This window comes from Marmota monax, unplaced genomic scaffold (genome assembly GCF_021218885.2).
Source record: "Marmota monax isolate L192 unplaced genomic scaffold, Marmota_monax_Labrador192_F-V1.1 WCK01_AAM20220418_F8-fsc00136, whole genome shotgun sequence".
Classification (NCBI taxonomy): Eukaryota; Metazoa; Chordata; class Mammalia; order Rodentia; family Sciuridae; genus Marmota; species Marmota monax.
The window spans coordinates 4,248,142-4,272,055 of record NW_026693905.1 but is presented as its reverse complement, the minus strand read 5'-3'; the positions used below and the strand labels follow the sequence as shown (position 1 = coordinate 4,272,055).

At 34.0% G+C, this 23,914-nt stretch overlaps 1 protein-coding gene across 6 annotated transcripts in view; it reads right to left on the bottom strand.

Moving 5' to 3' along the window:
• The window catches only part of Kansl1l (KAT8 regulatory NSL complex subunit 1 like), a 134,940-nt gene that overhangs the window by 64,218 nt on the left and 46,808 nt on the right, over positions 1-23,914 (bottom strand). For all 6 annotated transcript variants that reach the window (XM_058585188.1, XM_058585191.1, XM_058585189.1 and 3 more), the window contains 2 exons: positions 14,374-14,571; positions 12,017-12,138 (listed from right to left, as the gene is read on the bottom strand). In XM_058585188.1, coding sequence (XP_058441171.1) covers positions 12,017-12,138; positions 14,374-14,571 — 320 coding nt within the window. The remainder of the gene's footprint in view (positions 1-12,016; positions 12,139-14,373; positions 14,572-23,914) is intronic.

The window sequence follows — 23,914 nt, the reverse complement described above, 5'->3', positions numbered from 1 at the left end:
CAGGAAGCATCAGGTACTAGCCTGATACCTTGATTTTTAACTTCCAGCCTCTAGAACTATAAAAGAATGCTATTTTAAGCCATATAGTTGGTGGTAATTTTTTATAGCATCCCTAGGAAATTAATACATCCATAAACATGCACACCTAAGAATCAGATTTTGAATGCCTTGGGATCTCTATTTAAAGTCCTAATTTTTTAATTATTTGGAATTCTTTCATGAATTCAACTTGTTTCAACCTACAGTAGCTTAAGAAGATAGCAAATTTTCCCCACTTTCCTACTGCCCCAAATCCTTCCAATAGTTGAATTTACTACCACTTTCTTTCCCTTGATATGAACACATCACATACTCTGATATCCAAATGGCATTCAGGACGGCAGTAAACAAATCTTTAAAAAGCAAATGTAAAACAAGGACCTGACTTGTCTTCCAACTGACAAAAATAAACCCTCTCAAATGACCAAAAGATCAAGATTCAGATATCCATTACCTAGTAGAGAGAAAATAGGGCCTGAACCATTTCTCCACTCTGGTATTAAAGTAAAGGAACTACACCCCTTTCTCCAAAATATAAGTCTCTTCAACTTCAGCAATAAGAAAGTACTGAAGTACATTGTAAAAATATATTCTACATTAGATACAGTGCAGACCCGCTGTAATCCCATCAATTTGGAAGCTGAGGCAGGAGGACAGCAAGTTCAAGGCCAGCTTCAATCACTTAGGAACCACCCTAAGCAATTTGGCAAGACACTGTCTCAAAATTTAAAAAATAATTTTAAAAAAATGGCTGAAGATGTGTCTTATTGGTTAAGTGTCCCTGTGTTTAATCCCCAGTACCAAAAAATAAAAATAAATAATAAATAAATAAGATAGGCTCTAAAAACTTAAGTTATGCCTTAATAATCACTAAAATTGAAAGAATGTTATGTTTAAGATATAATGTCCACTAAGATATAAAACTATTAATACATCTCAACTATGAAAATAATATCTAAAAAAGGTGACATAAATATACCCTAAGCGATATAAATGATTTCTTTTTAGTAATTTCAAATTTTCCAGTTTTCATAGGAAAAAAAAATGCTATTTTTATAATAAAACAAAAAGTATTATTTTAAAAATATACTCTTGTTTTGTATCAGAATCTCTAGGGCATTTTAAAAATAGTTTCTGAGAATAAAAAAGAGTGAGGAGACATAATAACCAACATAATTTATGTATTTTGTTTGGATTCTAATAAATTAAAGATAAAAGATGATTCTGAGGACAATTATAGAAAATTAAATGTGGCTAGAGCATTACATGATAGTAAACAAATTATGATAAATAGTATTAAATGTGATAATAAAGTAGTAGATGTTTTTAAAAAGGCTCATCAAGTGAATATACAAAACTCTTCACAGTTACAACAATAATCACTAAAATTTGCTTTACAAGATTCCTAGGGTGAAAAAAGCCATGTCAGGAAGAGAAATCACTGAAAAGAGTTTGCAAAATCTTGAGAATTGTTAAATCTGGGAATAGGTAGATTAATTTTACTATGCTTTATACTTGTCTAAATATTTCCATAATAAAAACTAGAGAGAAAAAGAAACTGATTATTACAGTGCTACTTGCACTCTCACCTCTATCTCTTATCTTCAAGTGGGACTTTTAAAAGGCAAAGAAATCAGGAAGCAACTATGATAGCCATACTTTTCTACATGATAATTGAAACTCAGTATGTCAGACATTTCTATTTGATTTGGGTCATTCCCAAAATAATTAAAATTTTTCATTTTAAGGAAAATTTGGAAATATAAAAAATTGGAAAAAAATAAAAGCTAAAGTATTTTTCAAAATCCTACCTTCTTAGCAGAAGCTTGATTTAAAATCTTGATTTATATCCTTCAAATATATTTCTAAGAAATGACTCTAAGGTCCTTGCTTAGCATCTGGCGGCCATCTTAAGGGACAGCTGCCATTTTAAGAAAAATTTCCCTTTCCTGTCCAAGTGGTGAGAAGGGCTCACCACTCCCTCATACCAACCCAACCCTTCACCACCTGCATTCTTTCCCTCTCAGAGGCCTGTCACCACTCCCTCATACCAACCCCACCCTTAACCACCTGTATTAGGACCTACCCAGCTTTGATCCCTGATCCTGGCCCATAAAAGTCTCAAACCCCAACCATGTTTCGCCTTTCTCCATCTATGGAGAGATGTGCCTTTATTTGTCAGCTCTGACAAATAAACTCGTATCTCTACCTGATTTCTGTCTTTCATTTCTTGCTTACCCACTTTCCTTTCAATCACATTGTACTATAATATTGGAACCTGAATTTTCCTACTTAATATTCCAAAATAAACATGTTCCCATTTGATTACAAATATTCTATCCACATAATTTGTTAACAGTTACATGATATTTCATCCAGTGGTTGAACCACAATTTATTAAAACATTTCCCACAAATAATATTATGTTTTAAACATACATTATTAGAGCTAAGACGGGAAAGTAAGAATTTTACCAAAAATAAAATTACTACTGGCATTACTTTAAATACACAGCCAGGGAAGTTTCATTTCCCTACTGATATCATATATTGAGCTAATATAATAATTAATGTCATTCATAGGAATCCAAATTACATTGAAAACATTGGAATATATTCCTAGCAAAACCATTTGTTTTAATAATTGAGAAGTGATTATTAAAACTATTCTAAGGGTAAAAGAATCGCTTTATATGTGATTAGTCTGACAGTTTAACTGTAGTTTTTCTATTATGATATCCAATTAGACTGGTTGCATTTCATGTGAGATAATTACCATTAGTGAAAATAAATAGTATGGCAATGATTCATTGGAATTTAATTTCATAGTACATTCTAGGACTCATTAAGACAAAAACAACAAAAATCCAGACATTATTTCAAGTAGAAATTCACTTTCTAAGAGCTAATGCCCCATGGGGTAAACAAGAATCCATTTACAATATTTTATCTTCATGTCAGAATAACTATCTCTATGCTGATAGAATGTAATGCCTCATTTGTTTGAAAACTCAATTTTAGTTGCTCAGTGTCTAGTGACTCATTACAAAATCTGCTGCCAAGATTTACAAAACTTAAAAAAAAAACAAGTCTATAACATTTTTCTGCTAGGTACTGCCATTAAAAAGGAGATGGGAGGCTTAGGAATCAATGAATAACAAGTATGCAAACAGTAACCCCAGAAAATGATTAACTAGGTGAAATTATTTCAAAGATAGTGAGAGAACAGATAAACAGTATATTACAAAAAGATCTTAAGTATTTTTTTTAATTATAACAAATAATAAGTTCTAGATGGTCCAGAAAATTAGCACACAGAATCAGTACCCAACTTTAAATTTCTTCTAATAATATATACAAATCCTATAATGTGATATAAAGTTAGAATGAATGTGCTTTATTAAAACTAAAACATTTGACTTATGAGGTTACTTATCTGCCAACTCAAATACACAGAAAATGGCTAAAATTACAAATAAATAACCAAAAGAGATCTTGATAAGTCCATACATGAAAATTCACTCCTGTTATTTTTAAAGTGCTTTCTCAATATAAAAGTCTTTTATTACTATATAGATATTTCTACCACTTGGTTATCTGATTTTCTAATCCAGGGTAAATTAAATGAAGAGAAGCAAAACTGCAGGAGGCAGTTATTAGAACGATGACTAAAATAACAATCTGATCATCAGTGAGTAAAAACAAGTAAGTGCAAAATATTTTTTATGAATTCCAATTATCTGCAAGACATGACACAGCACATTGCTACAGCTTGGATCTTAAAAGTTCCCCCAAATCCATGTATTAAAGGCTTAATCCCCAAGGTGGCACAAGTGGGAGGTGGTAGAACCTTTAAGAGGTGGGACCTACTGAGAGGTCCTTTAGGCATTGTAGGTATTCCTCAAAGGGAACTGTGAGACCCTGCCCGATTCTTCCTCTCTGTTCCCTGACTTCTGATGAAGTAAACTACTTTGATCCTCCATATGCTCCTACCAGATATTCTGCCTTGCTACAGACCCAAAACCAAGGGGAACAACTGATCAGAGATTGGAATGCCTAAACAGTGAGCCAAAATAAAACTCTTCTCTTTATAGTTGATTACCTCAGGTATTTTGTTATAGTGATAGAAAGCTGACTAACACAGATATTCATTTAATAATTGTTCATGTACGTAATATGTCTGTTACTGTTTCGGGTGCCAATATAAATAATAGTTTAATGTGTTAGAACAAAAAAATCCCCACTCTCATAAAGGTTATTACATTTGAGTCCAGGAAGACAGATAATAAACAAATAAAACATTCACAAAATAAAATCACTTCTATTTTATCTTGTTTTGGTACTGGGGATTGAACCCAAGGGTAATTTATCACTGAAATACATACCCAGTCCTTTTTTTTTTTTTTTTTTTTTTTTGAGACATGTTCTTACTAAGTTGCTAACGCTCGCTTGAACTTGCAATTCTCTTGCCTCAGCCTCCAGAATCACTATTATACTCATGTGCTATGCCTGGCCAGATTTTTAAAAAATCTTATCTGGCCCTTACAACCATTCAAAGATTGTTCTCTTTCTGTGATTCAGACAATTGTGCAAGATTAGAATGCTAATAATTGGCTAAGTTGGGAGTGAACTGTGATTTATTTTACAAGTTATATTCTTAACAATGAAAACTTTCTTTATAGCATGTGATCAGGATTTAAAATTAAACAATTATTTATGTGATTATTTATTTATTTATAGCACTGGGGATTGAACCCAGAGGGGATCTATCTCTGAGCTACATCACCAGTCCTCTTTATTTTACTTTGAGACAGGGTCTTGTTAAGTTGACAAAGCTGGCCTCAAATTTGTGATCCTCTTGTGTTCACAGGCATGCACCACCTCACATGGTTTGTGTGATTATTTAGATAGTGTAATGGTTTGGGTATGAGGTGTCTCCCAAAGACTCATGTATAAGACAATACAAGAAAGTTTAGAGGTGAAATGATTGAGCTATGAGAACCTTAACTTAATTAGTACATTAATACCCTGATAGAGACTAAGTGGTAACTGTAATTGGGTAGAGTATGGCTGGAGGATGTGGGTCATTGGGGGGCATATATTTTGTCTCTGGAGAGTGGAGCTGCTCTCTCTGCTTCATGGTACCATGTCCCCAGTTGCTTTCCTCTGACATGCACTTCCGCTATGATGCCTCTTCAGGCCTGAGGAATGGAGCCAACTGTCTATGAACTGAGACCTCTGAAATTATGAGCCCCTAATAAACTTATCCTCCTTAAAATTGTTCTTTTCAGGTCTTTGGTCACAGTGGCAAAGAAACAAACTAAAACAAATAGTATCATTTTTTCCACAACTAGACCTTATAGCACCAGGATAGAGACCACATCTTTTTGGTTCAACATCATATACCAGTGCACAATCCAAAGCCTGGCTTACTATTGTATTTGTTAAGTGAATTATTTTATAGATATAACTATTTACCTCAATTGTCCTTGAGAATGTGGTTGTGGCAATGAGCTGAATTATCAATATAATTTGTTAAGTGAATTATTTTATAGACATATAACTATTTACCTCAATTGTCCTTGAGAATATGGTTGTAGCAATGATCCTGAATTATCAATATAAAAATATCAATGGCTAACATTAGGCTCTTTCTTATGTGCCTGATATATGCTTTCTCATTTACTCCTCACAAAATCAAATGCTATCTTGCAATATCTGTAAGAAAAACCTAAATTTAAATTCCTGGCAAATGATCTATTTAGTGTCACACTGCATTTTAATATACATTTTAAGATGATATATAATTGTAGAAGTTGGGTTAGAATAAATAGCATTACTGTCAAATGTGGTTTAAGACCTAATAAATGTTTTAGAACAAAGAATATAAATATTTGGGTACAATATGATTTTTAAGATCACATAAAACAAATATATATTATAAAAGTAAATATGACTTCAATTAAGATCAAGTCTTTCTCCCAAAACTGGTTGCTTTTAAATGTTTCATTTACCTGTGCTTTTTCCCATTTCCTCTATTTCTAGGGGTAGCTGTACTGTACTTTTTAATTTTCTTATCAATAATCCTAATTAGAAACCTGTGTTTGGTTTCCTGAATTGTAGGAGGAAGGGAGAGAGAGGAAGGAGGCAGAAGGCACATTTCATTTGTGAATGTCTATCCAAATCTTCAACTGACTCCTTAAGCTCCTTTTCCCGCTTGACTATAATCATTTCACAAATAACTGCTTCAACATCCATCTCAGCTCTTTCATGATATTCTTAAAGAACAAGTGTATGGCTAAGGGGTGTATCTCAGTGTTAGATTACCTGCCTAGCATGAGTAAGGACCTGGATTCAATCCCTAGTATTGAAAAAGAACAAGTATATTTTCTCCTTCATAACTTTGTGAGCAAGTATTTTTTTCTATATTTCCGACATGTAGATTCTTTCAATAAAGATGCTTAAAGTTTGTATATGTCCATTTTATCATAGCCTTTACAGTCAACAATCTTGAAATATAATTTTGACTCCCCATCTGTACATCATCTCTATTCTCTTATTAACCTTATTAGTAACGTGTGTGTGTGTGTGTGTGTGTGTGTGTGTGGTGGTGGTAGTGCTAGGGATTGAACCCAGGAGCGCTTTACTCATGAGCTACATAGCTACATCCCAGCCCTTTGTATTTTGACACAATGTTTCAGAAGTTACCAAGACTGCCCTCAAACTTGTGATCCCCCTGAATCAGCCTCCTGAATCACTGGGATTACAGGCTATTAACCCACTCATATCTCTTTCTCCACTATACTACTGAGTTACTCTAAGGTCTTAACTCATAACTGACATGACACAACAAACCACATTTTCTTCAAAATGTTTTACTTTCCTTTCAGTTTCTTACCCTTTTAACTGCAATATATATCAGTTTCTATGTTCCAGGTAAAACAGATTTACAGATGTCAGTATATATTATCATAAGTAGTGAACTCTTTATGAAACATTTTAATGAATTTCAAGGAAAATATGCTTTTGGCAACAAATATGAAGAGATATTTTTAAATGCATATTATATAGGTAGCAGATTGAAAAAGTATTAAAAAATACTGTCAAACATTTACATATTGGCACACTTCAAAAACTTAACGAACAAAATTTTTATCTGCTTGTAAGTCTACCAAACAAAACATTTTCATAGAGTTTGAAACTTTCAAAAGTAAATTATTGAATGAGTTTACAGGAACAACTAACTGACATCAGGGAAAAGGCAGTTACCAGCATTTACTGGCAATTATGAGATTTTATCAACAAAACACTTTGAACTCTAAGTAGACACAATTGAACATATATGATTTAGTTAAGCATAGCTAATTTTACATTTCTTTCATTTGGATTTATGTATTTTCATGAGTTATATTTTACAACTGTGACAGCTATTATCAAATATTCAAATAACTATACAGAATTCTATTATTAGATGATATTTTAAGTGTTATGTGTTTTACCCATAAGACTGAGTTAACTATAAATGCAGACTTTGTATTCTTCATATTTATATCTCTACAACTTTGGCTACATGGTATATATCAAATAATTAATAAATTTTTTGTGAATGAATGACCAAAATTATAGGCAAGTACAGTTATTCCTTGGAATCATTGGGGGATTGATTCTGGGACCCCTGTAGACATCAAAATTCACAGACATTTAAGTCCCTTATATGATGTAGTATTCATATAGAACCTATGTATATCTTCCCATATACTTTAAATCATCTCTATATTATTAATTAATATAAAAACTATGTAAATGGTCGGGTAAATATATTTTAGGGAATAATGACATGAAAAACGATTTGTACAGGTTCAATGCAGATGAATACTTTTATGAATAATTTTGATTAGGGTTGGTTGAATCCAAAGATGTGTAACACATACCGATGGAAGGCCAATGTAACATAAAAAGAAAATACACATAATTACACATGCACAAGTATTCACATGTATAATAGAGAAGTACCTGATTGGGTAAACAAAACATATAAAGATCTTAGCCTCAAATCACAATATTCATATTCCTTTTTATGACTCAACTTGTAAATCAGTTATCTACTTTATGACTCTTCTAATTAGAATTCTTACAAACGACCTTATCATAGTTGCCCTATACAATATGTAAGAATATTTACTTTCAAAGTAAATACTCAGTGATGCAAGGATGCATATAAAGTCAACAAAAAATGAAAAAGAGAAAAACAAACAATAAAAGAACCATTTCCATAATGAAATAATGGATAAATAACCCAACAAAAATAAAACCATATAAGTATTGAAAGTCTTTCAAAATAACCAGGCTGGGGGTTTAGCTCAATGGTAGACTTCTTGCCTAATATGCACAAACCCTGAGTTCAATCCTCAGTACCACAAAGAAAAAAAATACTAGAAATAAAAATCAAGTAGTGGCATTTTAAAAATTTTAAGATTTGGTTTATACCCACCTATAAAGACTGTGAAGCCTACTTAGCCTGATTTTTACCAAGGTAATTTCTTCATTTAATGCTCCATCAAAAAATTTTGTTTTGAAAAATATAAAATTTTAATAAAGGCTACATCTCTTATACAACAATTATTATACTAAGTAACTTTCCTTAAATGAACTCTTTATAATGCATATCACTATATATCTAATATATATATCACAATATATATATATCACTGTATATTTAAATTTTTTTGGTATCCCAGTACCCTAGTACTCCAATTGAACTCAGGGACACTCAACCTCTGAGCCATATCTGCAGCCCTGTTTTGTATTTTATTTAGAGTCAGGGTCTCACTTAGTGCCTCACTGTTGCTGAGCCTGGCTTCAAACCCTCAATCTTCCTGTCTCAGTCTCTTGAGCCACTGGGATTATAAGCATGCACCACCATGCTCAGCTGCATAATTTACAGTATAAGTACAACCATGACAAAAAGTCATTGAGTACAAGACTGTAGTAAAAAGGCATAAATTATATTTATACATAAACCCCCTTCAAAAATCAAGGGAAGCTTGAGCCCTCAATATAGGGCAACATGGGCACTATGTGGCTTGGGCTTGCTCTACCACTCTCCAGCATCTACCACCAGACATCCTGCGATCTGTCTCCTTCCTCCCTAGGAAGTTGCAGGGCCCTAGCTCTGCTAGGGGCCCCTCCTCTCCTGGCTGTCAGGGCCAAGCCCCAGCTCTGTGCCTTGTCCTGGTTCATTTGAGCAAGGTACTGTCTCTGTTGCCACAAAACTGCTCCCTGGGCATGGACTCTGGAGCCTTGGGGTGGCTCTTACATTTCGAGTACTAGTAATACTCAGTGCCCCCAGGGAAGAAGCAGTGTTACCTTCAGTGTCTCCCCCTCCTCTATCTCCTCCTTGATCTTAGGGATGGCATGGTGTCTTAAATAGTGATAGTCTTTTTTTTTTGTGAAGTCCTAGCTTCTGACCAGTGTGTAAGCAGCCGCAGGAGGTGGGGAAGGGAGCTTGCCCCTGGATGGAAGGAGGAAGTGGTACTGATGATGGTGGTGGTCCAGGAAGCAGGAGCATGGGCTGTTGTAGCCCAAGCTGGGTGACTGGCAGCCAGGAATCTTGAGGACTCTGGAGAGGTGATCATCTGTAATCATCTGACAGTCTTCCTTGTACCTGCCTATAACCTGCTCCCGCGAGCTCAGTGCCTCATTCTCTTTGTCCTTGTGATCTGCCAAGTTCTCCAGCTCCAACTTCAGCTTCTCCAGCCTCCAGATGAACTGGACCACAAAGATAGTGGGCATCATCTCCTTGGGCAAGCAGTGGGTTCTTGGGAAATGAAGTAGGGACACTTGGCCATTGGCCTTGGCACTATAAAGCATTTCTCTCTGGAGCTGTTTCTTACAACTCACGGGATAAAGAGGGATTCCATTCTACGCTACTGTCCTTCAAGGACATGGAATCATATGTCAGCGCATCACTGGGTATCTCACTGTCACTAGTGCTGGTGGCTTGTACAGTACAAAGACACAGCCAGAACCCATGTGGTATGGATTGATAGGATCACTCCTCTTGAGGGACCTGCATCCATTTTCAGACAGTTCTGTGGACCGCACAATCATTGTGGACCTCTGAATTTTGTTGGACAATCCAATCATTCTGGGAGAAAGTTTGCACTTGAAGTCAGCACAAGTCCATTTCCTTTCTTTGTTCAAGGTAGGGAGGTAGCCATGCAAGACCTTTAGACTCCTGAGTTCGGCATTACTCAGGTAAGCTGTGTTCTCTCCCCGACTCCTCACATATTCAAGGTATATATTAAAAGTCAAAAACATGTGGTAGGCATTTTTCCTCCATCACCAAATGGATCTCAGTCTGCGCCTGGTCAACATGATGGAGTCAATTTGTTGGTTCTTGATATCATCTCTTATGGAGGACTTGGTGGCAGGTTTCAGTTGCTTGGAGACAATGCTGTTGTTTTCGATGTACCTCTTGTAGATCACTTTGGCTACTCTCAAGTTTTCATATCCTTAAAGTTCATCTGCCTGAATCCACTCAAAGCAAACCAGAAGTCTGAGGTCTCCATACATTTCTTCCCCTCCAGGAAAGTCCAGAAGAGGTCAGCACCATCTTAGTCACTCAGTCAGCAGTGCAGGGACTTGGTCCACCTAGTCAGAGGGGAATAGAGGAATGCTCGCTCCTTGGCCTCCCCCAAGCTGTCTTCATTTCACCTGGCATTGTAGCAGACAGACATGGGTTTTCTGACCTGACCTTTCCCCATCCCTGGCAAACAGGGTGGGATCCCCCTTCTTCACCTGGAACCAGGGGCTGAAGGGCATCCTCATGGAAGCAGCTTCTGGAACCCAGGAGAAGAGCCTTCCATTTTCTCTCTGCAATCCGTGGTGTGGGTGTGTCTCTGTCTCTGTCTGTCTGTCTCTTTCTCTCTATGGCATTCTCTCTCTCTCTCTCTCTCTCTCTCTCTCTCACACACACACACACACACACACACACACACGCGCGCTTCACTATCTCGCTCTCTCATCTCTTTCAAGTCAGTACGGGCTCATCTAAGCCTCCTCTCATTGATCAGCACACACTCTACACTAGACCTTGCAGCCCTGGCCTCTCCTCCTCCTTGACTCACAGTGGCAGCCCTGGGACCCCTGGTCTTGTGGCATGGGGGAACATAAGGAGTCTACCACAGGGGAGGGGGTCAAAAGTTTTTAAAATAATAAATCATACAATTATTAATAGAATATTTTCTAATATAAAATCATACTTATTCCTCTATGGTAATTAAATTAGATAAAATTTAAATAAGATTAGAATTTTATTTGAAAAAAATTAGTGTTCACAAATGATATTCCATTAATATGCCTTCTACTTGCATCTTTAGAAGGAAAATTCAAAAAGAAAAGTAAATAAAATAAAACAGAACAAATGCTCTTCTTAAGAAAGGATTTCATAGGATATATATTTTTGCTCATAAAACATAAAAATAAGTTGCTAATGATTATAAAAGTTATTTTGTTAATTACATTCAAAAAAAATCACTTACAGAAGTTAAGATATAAAAAAATTGACAAAAATTTAAGCCGAAATTTGTCCATATCTTCCAATCTTCTATGCCCAACCTATATGTATGATCTTTATTTCCTCAACATGTACTGCAAAAGTAGCATGGTGCTTAAGAATACAAAAGGTACAAAATGGAAGGTGTGGAAAATAAGACAAAACTTCTATAGCAAATGTTATCACTGGCAAGCTTTTTTAGAAACAAATGATTTTCTAGAAACATTTCTCTCTCATTCCAAAGTTTATATTTATCTTAATTATATTACTTTGTTGTTACCTAAAACTGTATCTATGGTCTACTAATTACACTCTAGTAGTTCTTAAAATATAGCTATAATACTTTTGGATCAACATAATCAAAATAAAATTAAATGTGTAAAACCAAATTTAGAAGCATAATTATCACACTGATACCTACCTCCTAGAAATGCCATTAGCCAGACATTTATGGCTGCAGGATTTAGAGGAGAGTGGTGATGAAGTTGGAGACAAGTTGAGAGGGGCAATCAAACTGTTGATGATTTCAGTTAACTGTGCACTCTGCAAGAAAACAGTCAATCCTTTAATAGTGTTAAGCAAGGGATGTGAGTTAACTTCCAGGTCTATATTCCTATTTAATACTTAAACTTCTCCTCAAACATGTAATCGCTTATTTTTTTTAAGTTGTAGGTGGATACAATATCTTTATTGATTTTATTCATTTATTTTATGTGGTGCTGAGGATTGAACCCAGTGCATTATGCATGCAAGGCAAGTGCTCTACCACTGAGCTACCACCCCAACCCTGTAATTGTTTATATTTTAAGAAATCTCTTAATCTAGGAAGATGATTCATGCTACAATGATTTTTTTACTTTTTTCCCCCTTTGGCAATATTGGGGATTAAATCCATGGGCTTTCTACAACTAAGCTACATACCAAGCCCTTTTTATTTTTTATTTTGAGGCAGAGTCTCACTAAATTACCCAAGCCAATCTCGAACTTGTGATCCTCCTCAGTCCCCTGAGTAGCTGAGATTACAGGCATGTACCAATGAGCCCAGACGATTTACATTTTTAATTATTCATTGTTTTCCATATCCTTTTTATTACAATTCCTTTGTCTACCAATCTCATCCTCTAGAACATTTGAAACCAGCTAATAATATCTATAATCTTCCTTAAGACAACCCCATTAATAATAAAAAATGATAGATATACTTTATTGTCCACTATATGCCAGGTACTACACTAGGCAACAAATTTAGAATAGTTCTAATCTTTAAAACTAATCTTCTAAGTAGATATTAGAACTACTGATATCACTATTAATACTAAATATAGATGATGAAATTATAGGAAAGAAAGACTAAGTAGTTTGAACAAGTATCATGAAGGTGTTAAAAAATGGAGGTAGGATCCAAATTTCAGGCATTCCAATTTAATATCAGATAAATTACTAAACAGCCTTCTGAATTACAAAATATTTATAAAAGTGGTTTGTTTTTTTGTTGTTATTTTTTATTTGTTTGTTTCGGTACTAAGGATTGAACCCAGGGTGCTTAACCACTGAGTCACATCCCCACTCCTTTTTTTATATTTTTATTTAGAGACAGGGTCTCACTGAGTTGCTTAGGGCCTTACTAAGTTGTTGAGGCTGGCTTTGAACTCACGATCCTCCTGCCTTAGCCTCCCAAGCCGCTAGGATTACAGGCATGCGCCACCATGCCTGGCTAAGTGGTTTGATTATATATTTCAACTAAGGAAAACTGTAGGCAATTATAGACCTAAAAAATAGGAGAAATATATAGGAAAATATATATTGTATTTTGGTTTACCAGGAACCAATCACTAAATTATTTCACAGTGTATGTTAAAAAAAAAACAACAGGAAAATTAGATGTAGGCAGATATGAATCCATATTATTTCCTAGAGGAACAGTGTAACATGCAGCAGTGGTTAAGAATGATTATGCTCTGACAGATCTGTCCAGTTGCAAAGGATAGATATAAGGTAGATATGTCAGAATAATCAAACTTCTGAAGTCATTTACAATAGAATTTAGATACCAGAGAAAGTTTTGGAATCAGAGTAATTTGTTAGAGGCTTTTCTGACTTTCCATTTGAATACTCATTCTTTATAAAGACACTCATAAGTAAAGACACTCATATTCCAATATTATCTTTCACTAAATTCCTGAACAATAAATTTGGTCAACTTTTCAGATTTACCAACTACTTGTAACAAATATCCCTGTTCTTTTCCACTGAAAAAAGTCTAGTAATAAGCAATTTTGTTAGAAAAAGGATTTTCCAAGCCCTAGAATAGATGAATGATTACTTTAAAGCTATGTTCTAATTAAAATCTAAATAATTTAAAGAATATCAATATTAAAATAAAGACAAGTCATAGAGTAAATATTTTGATTGGGTGTAATGTAAATTTGCTAGTTTTATTTATTTATTAAATTGACTAATTAATTTTTGTGGTACTAGGGATTGAAACTAGGGATGCTTTATCACTGAGCTATATTCCCAGTCTTTAATTTTTTAGAAAGATCTGGTTAAGTTGCTAAGGGTCTTACTAAGTTGCTGAGGCTGGCTTTGAACTTATAATACCCCTGCCTCAGCTTTCTGAATCACAAGGATTACAAACACGCATCACTGCACCCAGCAAATAGTCAAATTTTAGTAATCCATATCCCAGGCAGATACATATATAATAATATTTATTTGAGTAATTTATAAAATTGGTGAAAGTTATTTCATACCACAGATGCTTTATTCTGATTTTACCTGTTTTTCTATGTTTCGAAGAAGTAGGGTAGGGCTGCTTGGTGACATCTCAAAATCCTGTTCTGGTAAAGGATCTTGATTCCCTTGGGGAACCTGAGGATTCCCTGTAGTATTTAATGAAGCTGCTTGTTCAGCAAATTGTATTTGTTTTTTCAAAATGTCTTTTGGAAGCTGACATTCTTCTAGGATCACTATTCCCTAGACAAAGAGCAATGAAAAGAGTTGAAATTGAAACAAACTGATTACTAAAATCACCTTTAATACTACAGCACACGTGAAACTAAACAATATATTATCCCTTGGGAATCACAAAACATACACTTGAAAACACAGCTTAACTCTTTAAAAATTGTTTTATTTAAACTGTGTGCAATTCCTCAGAGCATTAATTTCCAGGATATATAAAGAACTCAAAAACTTAACACCAAAAGAAAAACTAACTAATCTAATCAATGAATGGGCAAAGGAATTGAATAGACACTTCACAGAAGAAGAAATACAATCGATTAATATATGAAAAAATGTTCAACATATCTAGGAATTAGAGAAATGCAAATTAAAACTACACTGAGATTCCAACTCAGTCCAATCAGAATGGCAGTTATCAAGACTCCAAGTAACTAAATATTGGCAAGGATGTGGGGAAATGGATACACTCACACATTGCTAGTGGGACGACAAATTGGTACAACCACTCTGGAAAACAGTATGGAAATTCCTCAAAAAACATGGAATGGAACCACATTTGTCCAAATCATCTCAAAAAACGTTAAAAATCAGCATACTACAGTGACACAGCCACAATATTTATAGCAGCTCAATTCACAATAGCTAAGCTATGGAACCCAACCTAGTTGCCCTTCATTAGATGAATGGATAAAGAAAATGTGGTATCAATAGCTAAATTGTGGAACCAACCTAGATGCCCTTTAGTAGATGAATGGATTAAAAAATGTGGTATATATACACAATGGAATATTATTCAGCAATAAAAGAGAATAAAATCATGGAATTTGCAGATAAATGGATGAAGTGGGAGAAGATAATGCTAAGTGAAGTTAGCCAATCCCCAAAAACCAAATGCCGAATGTTTTCTCTGATATAAGGAGGCTGATTCATAGTGGGGTAGGGAGCGGGAGCATGGGAGGAATAGACAACCTCTAGATAGGGCAAAGGGGTGGAAGGGGAAGGGAGGGGCCATGGGGTTAGAAATGATGGCGGAATGAAATGGACAACATTACCCGAAGTACATGTAGGAAGACACGAATGGTGTGAATATACTTTGTATACAACCAGAGACATGAAAAATTGTGCTCTATATGTGTAATATGAAGTAATGCAGTCCACTGTTTGTCATATATAAAAACAAATTAAAATTAAAAAAAATTTTTAAAAATAAAATGTGGTATACATACACAATGGAGTATTACTCAACCATAAAGGATGACTTTATGACATTTGCCAGCAAATTGATGGATCTGGAGATGAACATGCTAAGTGAAGTAAGCCAGTTCCAAAAAAAAAAAAAAAAAAAAAAAACCAAAGGCTTAATGTTTTCTTTGATAGGGGGAAGTGAACCCACAATAACAGGTTGGGAGTGAGGGGAAGAACAGAAGTGCAATAGATTAAACAATGGGGAATAGAGGGAAGAGATGGGGGGATAAGAAAAGGAAAGACAGTGGAATGAATCTGACATAGTTTTCCCAGGTACTTATATGAAAACAACACAGTGAATCCCACCACCGTGTACATCCATAAGAATGGGACTCTAACTAGAATGAGATATATTCTATGCTTGTATAATTATATCAAAATGGATTCTGTTGTCATATATAACTAAAAACAACCATAAGAATGGGATCCTAATTAAAATAAGTTATATTCCATGTATGTACATCAAAATACTCTCTACTGTCATGTATATCTAAAAAGAATAAATTAAAAAAAAATTTAAATGCATTAAAAAAACCCACAATCAGCTTAAAAGTCTTCAAGTTTGAGATATCCAAGGAGCATTCAAATAAAATAAAATGTATGCAATTAATTTAACACATATGGCTTCAACTATCCTAGAGACGCTTATAAGGTTTTTAATTATATGTTCCAGAAAAGACAATAGTTCCTAATAATAATGCTAGGCCTCCCACTGGCCACTTCCCAACACCCCCAAGGTCCTCACAGAGAAAACACTATGTTTCAGTCCTATAAACCCAGGGAGCTGGAATGCACCTGGAGAAAAAGTCCAATTGGAGTTCTTGCTGTTTATAGGGTAGCTGTGTTAATAATAAATACTCAGTCTTTCAACTCGTATGTGTTTTTTTTTTTTTTAATCAACATCTTGCCTCCTTTGCTTTATGTACACTTATTATTCTGAACCACTTGAAAGTAAGTTTGCTGGTGTCTTGATACTTTATTCCGAAATATGTCAGCATGGATCACATAAGAACAAGGACATTTTACTTTATTATTACAATAGCATTATCACACTCAAGGAATTTGATACTGCTACAGAAGTATTACCTAAATACCCCTTATGTAGATTTCCTTAACTGTCCTAAAACTGTCCTGTGGTGTTTGTCATTATTGTTTTCCATATTGCTGAATTGTAAGGAACTGAAGGAAAGAGGGGGGATCTAAATACCTGTAGTATTTATTATTCTGTAGTAACACATTACAATTGATGTTTGGTAAAAATAGCAAACGTGTTACTTTTTAAAAAGTAATATAGTGATTGTATGTCAACTTTTCAAAAAAGGAGATCTAATCATTGATCTCAATGACTATTTTCTTGGAATACAAAAATATGACTATCAAGAACTTCTTTTGAATATGTTTCCTCAAATTTGTTGGGAATCAAATCCAGGACCTAGATACAATAGATACAGTATCATCAATCTCAAAAGCTAGCTAAAAGTATTCATTTAAAATTTTTCTAAGTCTCTCACAAGGTTTTCCATAAGCACCTGCATGCAAAAGCAGCACAAGTTTTTATTATCATATCAATTTAATTACAATTCCCTTTGGTTTGATTGTAGTTTATATTACGGGCCATTCTATTTCAGATCAGATTTATTTCATAATTGCCATACTTACTGTATTACTTCTATGGAAAAATCTATTTTGAATATCAAAAGCCCAGTTTCCAAACCTTCAGAACATATCTTTATATAAGAAGAGGAGCTCCTACAATTAGCACAATAAGAATGATGTTTTAAAAATGCAATTAGGGAGACATATTCACCTCTATCATCTATTTTTTCCCTTAAAATATTGACCTAGACAAAATTTAGCATGTGAAAAATGAGAGGTCCATGATGACCCACCACATGTTGTTGGCCATGATGATCCAAGAACATAGAAAGGGATAAAGATTAAATCTTTTGGGGACAATATAGAGAATTAAGAGTCTGTTCCTAAAAACTTAGGAAAAGAAATCAGTTGTAGTAATCCCAGCTACGCCAGGAGGCTAAGGAAGAAGGATCACAAGTTCAAGGACAACCTCAGCAACTTAGTGAGACCCTGTCTGAAAAAATGAGAAAGTGCTGGAGATGGAATGCAGTGGTAGAGTGTCCTGGGTTCAAGACTCAAAAAAATTAGGTAAAGAATGCTTTATTTCTAGATACTAGACTATCCTAGATATTAGAAGAATATCTAATGATAGATATAAGATAAATAGCAAAGATCTGGAATCTTTTTAGAAAACGAGTTACATATAATAACAGAGAAGTAAAAACTCTAGTGTAAGATTAAAGCAAATCAACTGTTCTAGAAAAGACAATAGTTCCTGATAATAATGCTAGGCCTTCCACTGCCCACTGCCCAACACCCCCAAAGTCCTCAAAGAGAAAACACTATGTGTTAGGCCTATAAATCCAGAGACCCAGGAGGACAAGGCAGGAGAATCTCAAGTCAATATCAACGTTAGCAATTTAGAGAGAACCTGTCTCAAAATTTAGAAAAATTAAAAGGGCTAGAGGATATAGCTCAGCAGAAGAGCACCCCTAAGTTTGATCCTCTATATCATATGGAAAGAGAGAGAGAGGAGAGAAACCCAGTGTGGAAAAATAAACAATAGCCTCAATAACATCTTTTTTATTCACATAAAGCCACCAAAGCTAATCTCAAGCAAACATTTAAATGAAAAATTTTAAATTACCAAAATACACAATGTGAGAGCCATTTTTCAATTAATTTTTTTTACAGTAACTCAAGAAGCTATAAGAGCAAAGAAAGTATTGTTTTCCCTATGTAGCATAATAGGTCAACTAAACTGTAAATAAAAAAATTAAACATCATGATTAATTCCTAAGAAATTTAAAGAGAAACTATGAAAATAAAACAAATATTGTGTTCCAATAGCATATTTGTTTGGTATTTTCTAAAAAATAAACATAATGTTATTTTTGTTGTTGTTGTTGAATTGGGAATTAAATCCAGGACCTAGTCCATTCGAGGCAAGTTCTCTATCACCAAAGTACACCTCCAGTCCTCATAATACTATTTAAATTTTTTTTTTTTTTAGTTTTTGATAGACCTTTATTTTATTTATTTATATGTGGTGTTGAGAATCAAATCCAGTGCCTCACATGTGCTCAGCAAGTGCTCAACCCAGCCCTTGTAATACTATTTTTAAGAGAACAAAGGGCTAGATACAAATCTAACCTAAATAAAGAGAAACATAAGGTCATATCAACCATCACTGGGAAGTTAGATTTCTTTCCTTAAAATCATTTATAGGCATTATAAAAACATATGATCAAGCTTTTAAAAAAATTTAAACACCAATTACCTAGTATTGTTAGGATATATAGAATATTAAAATATCCTTTCTCTCAGTTGGTAGAGTACTTGCCTCATATGCAAAAGGCTATGGGTTCAATCTCCAGCACCACAAAAAAAAAAAAAAAATCTTTTCTCAAGTGAAAGGATTATGAATCAGACTTTCTAGATTCAAATATAAAACTCAGTCATCAATTTAACTGGGAACTCATATTCTTGGAAATTTCCAAGTTGTTTTATGCTTGATGTATTCTTAGAACTGTATTTACTATAAAAATGAATGTGGGGGCTGGGGTTGTGGCTCAGTGGTAGAGTGCTTGCCTAGCATGTATGAGGCACTGGGTTTGATCCTCAGAACCACATAAATGTTAAATAAAGATATTATGTCCACCTAAAACTAAGAAATAAAATAAATATTTTTTAAGAATGAATGTGATATTATATCCACTAAAGAAAATGATCAAGAGGAAATGTAGTGTTACCCCCTTTCTCCACAGAAAAGTCTTAACTGGGCTTCTCCAGAAATCTTCACCATGGCTGACTTTGGGACTGTCAGCAAAAGAGTCTCTGCAAAAGAGTTCCATGTAGATAAACCATTGCCCTGTTTTACTTGGCCGGGAAAATATCAGCACTCCAGGTGCTAGACACCTCCTTACTAGTTTTTCACAAATGTATCCAGTATAGTAGTTTGTAGAAATATGCAAACAAGGCCTCTGGCCTTGAGCTGGGCTTCACAGAGATGTCTACATTTTTAAGATAAGAGAAGATACCAATTGGGCTCCATGGTAACAGCTGGTTGGAGAGGAAAGAAAGGGGAGAAGAAGTCTCCCTTTCTCAGGTGTTGCCCAAAACAGTGAACGAAAAAACTGCTTTTATGCGAACTTTTGCAGACTGTGAACTTCTGAGCCCCTCCCCTTACATGCTGGGTATAAAATTCTGAAACTACCTTAACTTAGGGGATTGATTGATTACAGTAAAAGCTGTGCCCTCTGAACCTGGCTGCAGCCAAAAAACTGTTTCCTGCCATCTTTGGTGCCTTCACTTGTCTGTCCCTACAACAGAAAGATTATCTGGTGATCTTCAAAGGATTAGAAAATCAATATAACTGAAGGATCCTGAAAAGAATGAGTGAGGAAAAAAGTAAGTATATTAAATTTAATATAAAATTTCATATGACTGTATGACTGATGTGATTCTATAGCATGTACAATCAGAAAAATTAGAAATTATACCCAATTTATGTATGTCAAAGTGTATAAATGCATTTTACTGTCATTCTACTGTCATGTAGAACTAATTAAAACAAATTCAAAAATTTTAAAAATAGATGAAAAAAATTTCCATCAAGTAACTTTTTTTTTTTTTTTTTGGTGCTGGGGATTGAACCTAGGAGCACTATACCACTACTGGCTTATATCTTTTATTTATTTATTTATTTTTTTGAGACAGCATCTTGCTATATTGCTATATAAAGATCTTACTAAGTTGCTGAAGTTGGCCTTGAACTTGGGACCCTCCTGCCTCAACCTCCTGAGTCACTGACATTACAGGAGTGCACCCCTCTTCCCAACTCCCATCAGGAAACTTCTTGAACATGGCTCCTTCAAATCGAATAGGCCCTAAGTATGAAATTTTATGTCTATACTTCTATTCATCTTCCTGCAGACATCACAACCATGTCCTATGAGGCATTACATAATCATACTTTCCTAGCTTTCTCTCCCATTCCTGTATGACTCACAATTTTAGTTCCTTTGAATACTGTATTGCCATTCCTGAAATTGTATTCTTTTATGCCTTCAAACCTTAAAGGAATGTCTCTCTCTACTTATATCAGTTCATCAAGTAAGTACTATTTATCCTCCAATGCATACTGAGATATCACTTATTTCTCTTCATGTTTTCTCTGACCCTTACTAAGTAGTCTGTTAGTTCTACATCTTATTAAAAACATGGATTCCTGGACATAATACGTCATATTGCATCTAATGGTTTACATGTTCTCTCTCCCTTATCAGAATATAAACTCATGATATAACCTAGAATGTATTAGTCTTTATTCATGTGCAGACCCTAGGTGTGGATGGACTAATCATATTGTTCAAAGACTGATTCCTTTTCTTTTCAGCTTTTTCTTTCAGTCTAATTCCAATCAATATAATAACATTATCTTCAGCATGTCTCCTATATCACCACATTGAAAGAATCTGCCCACAAAAACAAAGTTACAAAGAGATATTTAGCAATAGTTAAATAGGACTTTATGGGATTACATGAGAACTCTTCATATTATTATTTCTATGGGAAAACAGAATTTCAAAAGCAGCCTATAATTTTCAATACGTCAAGTATCAAGCAGCCTATAATTTTAGGGAAGCAATGTATTTTTAAGCTAGGAAAATACCATGTTAAAATTTCCCTGGCTGGAATTAATATGGCATTTATTTATGTGTCATGATGTGCTTAATTTTTATCCCCATTAAACTGAAGTCCCTAAAAATGTGATAACTCTGCAAGTTTTTATTTACCACTGTGTATCCTAAGCACATATTAGATGTCTGACTATTTGTGAAAGGAAAGAAGGGAAAGAGTGAAGGAGAGAGGGAAGAAAATAAAAAGAAAAGAGAAAAGAATAAATCTTATTTAAAATTTTTTTAACATTTGATTTAATTGTCATCGATACTGAAATAACTCCAAATCTATATCTTGTTAGAGATCTAATTTCTCTAATACCTTATATTTCCAACTCCTTTAAAATATCTCAACATCAATGTCCAATAAAAATTGTCAATCTGTGAAAAGGTTCATTTTGTCAAATTTCCTATAAATTAAGCCTTTTTAGGAAATTGCAGATCAATAACTAAGGGAAGAGAAGGATTAAAATTCTAATCACTTGGGGGATACTGAAAACATAACCAATGACCAATATTTTCCTATGTCTATGTATGTGTTTGTGCAGGGCAGAGGTGTGGGAAGAATTTTGGTAATTGTCACAAGTATATGATTTGAAAAGGCACCACAAGGGTCATCTTATTCTTCAAAAACATACATTCTAAGTGATCATTAGGCTCAAAGCATGAAGTGGTCTTTGAGAATATGTGGCTTTTATCTCTATCCCCACATAAAATCTTTCTGGTAATTTTCTTATATCTTAATATTTACCTCCAGAGTTACTATTATACATTACTCTGTTCTCATCTTGATTACATACTAGAACTGCTAGAAAACAATTCCCTCCCACACCCTTTCTTCACTGATGTATCATATACTATGTTATCATGACATTACTGAAATGAAAAAAATATATATTTTTTTAAATATCATTTTTTTTATTATTGTTGTTTGCTTTTTATGTGGTGATGGGGATTGAACTCTGGACCTCATGCATGCTAGGCAGATGCTTTACCACTGAGCTATTTCCATAGCCCCAAGAAATATATATTCTATACTGAATTATAATCCTAGAGAAATACTTTAAATATAATCTGATTAATTAATTCCTCAAGCAAACATTCAAGTGCATCTCCAGGACTTTTCCTTCATCATAAGTCCCATAGCACTATAATCATACTTGTTATATGTTTATTTTCTCCCTTATATTATAGCTATTTATCATATAAGGAAAACACTATAACTTATTTTAAGATTTTTTACCTCTGGTAATGTACTTTCTCTTTATTCCTAATACCCTGATTTGTAAAAATGAATTTCATGCTTACCAATAATTAAGGTCTTGTAAATTTTAAATGAAATAATACATGTAAATTGCTTAAAATAGTTCCTTGTGTATTTTAGACATTCCATTATAGCTTACTGTTGTTATATCATCACCAAAAGTAATATATTAAGCTGGGTATGGTGGTACATGACTATAATCTCAGCTACTCAGAGGCGGAGGCAAAAGGGCTACAAAATCGAGGCCAGCTTGAATGACACAATAAGACGTTATCTCAAAATTTATAAAGAGATGGGGATATAGCTCAGTGGCAGAATTGCCAAACATATGCTAGACCACAGGTTTAATCGCCAGTACCAAAAAAAAAAAAAAAAAGTAATGTTAAGATCCAGGTAGACAGAATATTGAACATGATTATCTATTAGACACTGAATAAATAAAATGGAGAAAGACAAAGACAGAGATAGTTAAAAGACAATTTCTACTTAGAATTAAACCAAAGTTCCTAGCCTATGCAATAAAGGAAGAAAAAGAAATTTTTAAAAAACACAGATATCATTATCTTACTCATACAATACATAGTCATGAGTTTTCTTAGAATGAGAAACTTTAAGTAACTTATATAAAGGCTACCAGTTCTAACAAGAATCTAGAAAGATCACAGGATACTCCACCAACATTCGGAAATCAACTCTTATAATCAGGTAATGAAGACTAGCAAAGTTAAAAAAAAAAAAGAAAGAAAGAAAAAGAGAAAGAAAAAAAAAGGAAAAACCTTTACACTTAAAACCCACAAAAAATTTCTAAGAAAAAAATTAAAGATCTAAATAAATGGAAATAATACACATTCATTGACTCCAATATCCCATATTGATAAAATGTAAATTCTCTACACATTGAATATAATCTGAAATAAAATACCAAAAGAAAGCTTTATATAAAATAACAAGTTAATACTAAACTTTCTATGGAAATAAAAGATCTAATCACTGAAATGATTTTGAAAAAGAACAAAGTTGGAGAGCTTACTCTATCTACTATCAAAGTTCATTATAAAACTGTCAAGGCAGTGTAATTTTGACATAG